This window comes from Mastomys coucha, unplaced genomic scaffold (genome assembly GCF_008632895.1).
Source record: "Mastomys coucha isolate ucsf_1 unplaced genomic scaffold, UCSF_Mcou_1 pScaffold3, whole genome shotgun sequence".
NCBI classification, from domain to species: domain Eukaryota; kingdom Metazoa; phylum Chordata; class Mammalia; order Rodentia; family Muridae; genus Mastomys; species Mastomys coucha.
In genome coordinates, this window is record NW_022196909.1 from 47,795,761 (window position 1) to 47,801,626 (window position 5,866).

Here is a 5,866-nt window from a genome sequence, read left to right on the forward strand (position 1 = left end):
TTTGTTTTTGTTTTGTTCTGTTTTGACTTTTAAAAAAATAAAAGCTTGATCGGAAAATATGTCTGGAACTCTATGGCGAGGGCAAGGAGGAGGGGAAGGGTGGAAGGCGGTGGACAAGGACTGAGGAGAGTCGGGTGGGCAAGGTAGCTATATCGCCTCGACGTAGTTGGCAGGATAGAGGCCCAGCTGCCCGCTGTCCAGCCGCCCGCGGCACCAACCCTGCTCGTCCTCCTCTCCGAGCTTGGTGAGCTCGTCTCCTGGAGAGGAAGACACGGGGACGCCTCGTTAATGCATCTCTCTGACCCAGCACGCCATCCGATCTACCTGGACTTCAGCACAGGGCTTCAGCCCCACTTAACATCCAAATGCTGCCCCCGTGCGCTTCAGTCCCAGGGCTTTGGCCCTCCGAGCTCAGGCCCCTTACCCACCAAGCCTTGAAAAGCCTCCAGCTCAGGCCACGCCTCTCCCTCGTCTCTTCCTACACCCAATCCAAGCCCAGGCTCCTCCTCTCCCACCAACCCCGGCCTGCCCTCGGCCAAGCCCCCCTACCGGCTTTGAAGCTGAGCTCGTCCTGCTCCTGACCATCGTAGTCGTAGAGTGCCCGGACGCGAACTCCCTTGGCATCATCTTCGAAGGGGTTGGCGCCACCATTGGCCTCGTTCCCCCCGAAGGGGTTTCCGCTCTCGTCGTCTGACCACTCGGTGGCATACGGTTGGCCTCGGTCATAGCTGCTAACACTTAGGTGCAAATGGAGACCTCTGTCAGAGGACTTGAATCCATCCATCCCCATCCGTATCAATATCCTCTCCTGACCAGAGCTGGGGGCCAGATTCTGTAAGGCTGGAGCCGAGGTCAGATACAGCGGGGTCCCAGCCAGTGAGCATCAGATAGCTTGAACAGTTTGCATTAGTATTTCAGGTAGTGCGAAGGACCCAAGGGTCGTGTGAGAGAGACACTACCCCAAACCGGTACCAGCTTGGACCAGACCGCTTTCCCTGGTTCCTTTTTTTTTTTTTTTTAGATTTACTTAGTTTACGTTTATGATAGTTACACTGCAGCTATCTTGAGACAACCCAGAAGAGGGCATCAAATCCCATTAGGTGGTTGTGAGCCACCTTGTGGTTGCTGGGGTTTGAACTCAGGACCTCTGGAAGAGCAGTCATTAACCGCTGAGCCAGCTCTCCAGCCCCCTCCCTAGCTCTTTTGTTTTTGTTTTTGTTGTTGTTGTTTTGTTTTGTTTTGTTTTTCAAGACAGGGTTTCTCTGTGTAGCCCTGGCTGTCCTGGAACGAACTCTGTAGACCAGGCTGGCCTCAAACTCAGAAATCTGCCTGCCTCTGCCTCCCAAGTGCTGGGATTAAAGGCGTGTGCCACCACCTGCGCCACCACCGCCCAGCCCCTCCCTGGTTCTTAAGTGCCCCATGTTGCCTAGTCTCTCTGGACTTAGGTTTCTCTCTCTATCCTTAAAACGCACACATTTATGTCTCCTCAGGCAGGCCTGAGACTTGAATCCATTAATGTAAGGAAGGCGCTCAGAATACCGCGTGACTCGAAGCAGTTGTCTTGAAGAGTCACCCACCAGTTTTGCAGAGGACACATAGTAGCTACCCGTCTGAGGTCATTTCTTGTCTTCTTGGATAAAATGTATCTGGACCAGTGTGTGGGTCTCTCTGTCTCCTACCTGGAAGCTCCATAGGAGGTACTCACCTGCCGCGGTCCCCGGCCTGAGATGTGGATTCTACAGCCCCGGTGGCATTGCTCAGGGTGGCCCCCTCTGCCTTCTTAGGCTGTTTCTCCTTCTTGGCAGTGGTGTGCGGGAGGTCTGGGTTCCACTCCTGGAGGTGGGGGGACGTCAGGCCTGAGGGGTCTGAACCAGCAGTCCCCTCCCAGCCTGCCCAGGATCCCACTTTACCGCCCTGTGCGCATCCTCACCTCAAACTGCGGCCAGTTCATGGGCATCCCGGGGCCACTGGTGCTGCGGAACCACCTGAGGTCCTCCTGGGCATCGGCCCCCCGGATGGCCTGCTCCAGTTCTCGGTAGACGTGGATGTAGCTGTGTGGGACGGGCATGGCGTAGGCTTTCTCCCCAGCCGGAGTGGGCCAAGATGCTCCGCAGAGCCCCAGCCAGGAAGGCTCCTCCCCAGCCTTATTTTTAAAATTGTATTTATTTTACGTGTATGGGTGTTTTGTTTGCATGAATATGTGTGTGCCACGTGTGTCCTTGGTATTCTTGGAGGCCAGAAGAGGGCACTGGATTTCCCGCTGAGCGCTCTTTCCAGATCTTTTACTTTTTTTTTTTTAAGACTTTTTTTTTTCTGTAACCTTTGTTTTCTTTTGATACAGAATCTCTCTGTGTAGTCATGGCTGTCTTTGAACTCAGAGATTCACCTGCTAGCATTTCCCAAGAGCTGGGATTAAAGGCATTCAGCAGGATTTTTTTTTTTTTTTTTTTTTTTTTTTTTTTTTTTTTTTTTTTTTTTTTTTTTAGTTTTTTGAGACAGGGTTTCTCTGTGTAGCCTTGGCTGTCCTGGAACTCACTCTGTAGACTAGGCTAGCCTCAAACTCAGAAATCCACCTGCCTCTGCCTCCCAAGTACTGGGATTAAAGGCGAGTGCCACCACCGCCCGGCAGGATTTTTTTTTTTTTTTAAAGACTTATTTTCATTCCCATGTCTGTGTGTTTGTGGCCTTGGAGGTCACAGGTGAGCCATCTGATGTGGGTGCTGGGGATCTAACTCTGGCCTTCTGTAAAAGCAGCACGTGCTCTTAACCAGTTGAGCCATCTCTCCACCCCAAGATTTATATATTCTTTACTTAGGGTGTGAGTGCAAGCATCTTCAGAGGCCACAAGTGGAAGACAGACCCTCTGAAGCTGGAGTTACAGGCAGTGGTGAGCTACCTGATATGAGTGCTGGGAGCAGAGCTCAGCTCTTCCCTCCAGCCCGAGCAGAATGCTTCCTGCGTGGGGAGCAGCCCTGGCCATAGGCAGCCCCAGTGGCCTCACCGTGGCCAGGCACTACCACTCAAGCCTCTGTTTCCGAGGAAACTGGTAGGCATCGGCTCACTCGTGCAGAAGCAGCATCTGCAGGCTCTCACCGGTGCTCCCTGGGAGTCCTCCCTCCCCTCCCGCTCACCAGACCTGAGAAGCTGCACTCCGGCAGTGGCAGCGGGCTGCGCCCGCTCATTACCTGCTGTTCTCCGCTAGGTTGAGATGCCTTTTGATATCCAGCAGGACTTCCTTTAGGAAGACGAGCCGTTTCTCCTCAAACTGCTGGCACTGCTCGAACACCTGCTCCATGCCCTCCATGTACTGCGGTGTGGTCTTGCCTACGTCTTCCAGAACCTTCTCATACTTCTCCTGAGTCTACGGGTACCAGGATGGAGGATGGGGTGGGGCCTTCTCAGGCCCGCAGCTCCGGCCGCCACCCTCAGGTCCGCCCCACCCCCGCCCCCGCCACGGGTACCTTTTGCACATCCTGCCTGCATTTGTCCACTTTGTCCACAAGTTTCTTCTGCTGTTCAGGGGTGACCGACTGCTCCGTCTTACTGTTCATCTCCCGGGTCATGGCCAGCTTCTCCTCCTTGCAAGCCAAGTGATAAGCCTTCTTGGCTGCCTCCAGCTGTGGAGAGACGGCCAGGGTGGGCATACAGGTGGTCAATCATCAGCTACGCTGTACCTGCCCACGCCACACCCGTGCACTGTGGAACTGCCCTTGTAAGAGGCAGGGGGCTGGGCTGTTGAGATGGCTCAGCGGGTAAGAGCACTGACTGCTCTTCCAAAGGTCCTGAGTTCCAATCCCAGCAACCACATGGTGGTTCACAACCATCCGTAATGAGATCTGACGCCCTTTCCTGGTGTGTCTGAAGACAGCTACAGTGTACTTATTTATAATAATAAATAAATCTTAAAAAAAAAAAAAAAAAGAGTCAGAGGGCTGTTGGTCCTGGCTCTGGCTCCCAGGCTCCATCCCATGGGCTCATTTGGAGGTGCTGCCCCTCACGATACCACAAACATGCCATTCACAAGGATCTGTGGAGGCAGCTAGTCCTGTGCTGGGCCTAGCACATGGGGCACCCCTGTACCAGAGACTGTATGTGGACAGTTCTTTCTACAGGATGCTGGTGTTCCCTCGTGGGTACCCTCCCTGTCCACAGATGCCCTCCTGTGACCCGCCACCCTTGAGCAGGCCAGCTGTGCAGCCTGTCTGAGGTACCTCCTTCATCTTCTTAGCCCAGGGCTTCTGGGCCTTTCGGAAGCCATCCTCGGCCTCCTTTGTCTCCTTGAAGCCGCCCATGATCTGCTTGTGGTAGGCGTCCTTCTGCCAGTTCTTGACCTTCTCCAGGTCCTCATTCAGCAGGCTGTTCTTCACCTCCTGGTGCAGCTCACTGACTTTATCTGCTTCCGTCATCATGGCCCCCCATGCCCGCTCCAGGCTGCCGTACTGCGGACCTGAGGGAGATGTCAGGGGGTTACAGGGACCTACACACACACACACACACACACACACACACATAATGCCTACATAATGCCTCTCTTTGACGCTTTCCCCCATCTCTTCCCACGGCAACAGAAACATCTTCCTCCACTCTCCCCAAACTTCTATCCATCCTCTTAAGGCCCAGGATGACTGCTTCTGCCAGGAAGCCTTCCCTGATTGTCGCACTCTCACACTAGCCTGCAGCCCCCTAGCGGTTCTTCTCCAGCATCTGTCTTGCTTCCCACTTGGTGTCTCCCTTTCTACATGTGCACCTCCTTGGGCAACCTTGTATGGAGGGAGTCTCTGCAGGTTCAGAAGAGTGCTGGGCCCAGATTAGATGCTCTAGGCAAGCTGCTGAACCTGAGATTTGTGAGGCAGCAGTGAGTGACAAGGATCTGAGCCAATGGGAAGGAAGCAGACCTCACATTCATTTGTTGCCAGGCAGTACAGGCCCTGCCCCCATGAGGACTGGAGACTCAAGTACAAGAAAACCTGAACTTGAAAATTCTGCTTTATAGAAATCCAGGGTCCTGGCAAATGGATGCACAGTGTGGTTTGGTGTGGGCCCTGGACCAGCGCAGACCACTGAAGCAGTCCCGTGTGTGCAAAGAGGTGGAGTGTGGCTCAGCAGGTAGAGTGCTCACTTCGCGCACAGGAAGCCCTCTGTTGGATTTTCAGCACTTCGTAAATCAGAACAGCTGACTAGGGGGTCAGAAGTTCAAGGTCACCCTGGACTGTTTAGGGAATTTGAGACCAACCTCTCAAAAAAAATGTGTATGAGCTATTTTGATTTTCTTTTTTCTTTTTAAATTTATTTACTTCTATGAGTACATTGTCATTCTCTTCAGACACACCAGAAGAGGGCATCGGATCTCATTACAGATGGTTGTGAGCCACCATGTGGTTGCTGGGAATTGAACTCAGGACCTCTGGAAGAGCAGTCAGTGCTCTTAACCGCTGAGCTATCTCTCCAGCCTGTTTGGTTTGAGTTTTTTGTTTGTTTTGTTTTATTTATCAAGACAGGGTTACTCTGTGTAGTTCTGGCTGTCCTAGAACTAGCTCTGTAGACCAGGCTGGCCTTGAATTCATAGAGATCAGCCTCTCCCTGCCTCCGAGTACTGGGATTAAAGACGGGAGCCACCACTGCCCAGCTTATGAATGAGCTGCTTTAAATATTCTGATGATGACAGGGCACGAGGGTGGCATGAGCTACTGCTGTTCTTGATATTTGGAGAATGGGGGTGAGGTTAATAGCCCTAATTTCCCTTCGAATCATTCAGAAAAAAATATACATATTAATGAAAAAAGCCGGTCTGACCATCACAAGATTATGACCAGCTTGGGCCGGACAGCAAAACCTTAAGGAGGAGGAGGAGGGGGAGGATAGGAAG

At 52.7% G+C, this 5,866-nt stretch overlaps 1 protein-coding gene across 2 annotated transcripts in view; it reads right to left on the reverse strand.

The window, feature by feature from the left end:
* Positions 1–10: 10 nt before the first annotated feature.
* Positions 11–5,866, reverse strand: part of Pacsin1 (protein kinase C and casein kinase substrate in neurons 1) — a 48,653-nt gene continuing 42,797 nt past the window's right edge. For both annotated transcript variants that reach the window (XM_031348142.1, XM_031348143.1), the window contains exons 4-10: positions 4,212–4,447; positions 3,462–3,617; positions 3,186–3,361; positions 1,931–2,051; positions 1,706–1,833; positions 550–737; positions 11–257 (exon numbers count right to left, since the gene is read on the reverse strand). In XM_031348142.1, the coding sequence (XP_031204002.1) occupies positions 148–257; positions 550–737; positions 1,706–1,833; positions 1,931–2,051; positions 3,186–3,361; positions 3,462–3,617; positions 4,212–4,447 (1,115 nt within the window). In that variant the 3' untranslated portion in view covers positions 11–147. The remainder of the gene's footprint in view (positions 258–549; positions 738–1,705; positions 1,834–1,930; positions 2,052–3,185; positions 3,362–3,461; positions 3,618–4,211; positions 4,448–5,866) is intronic.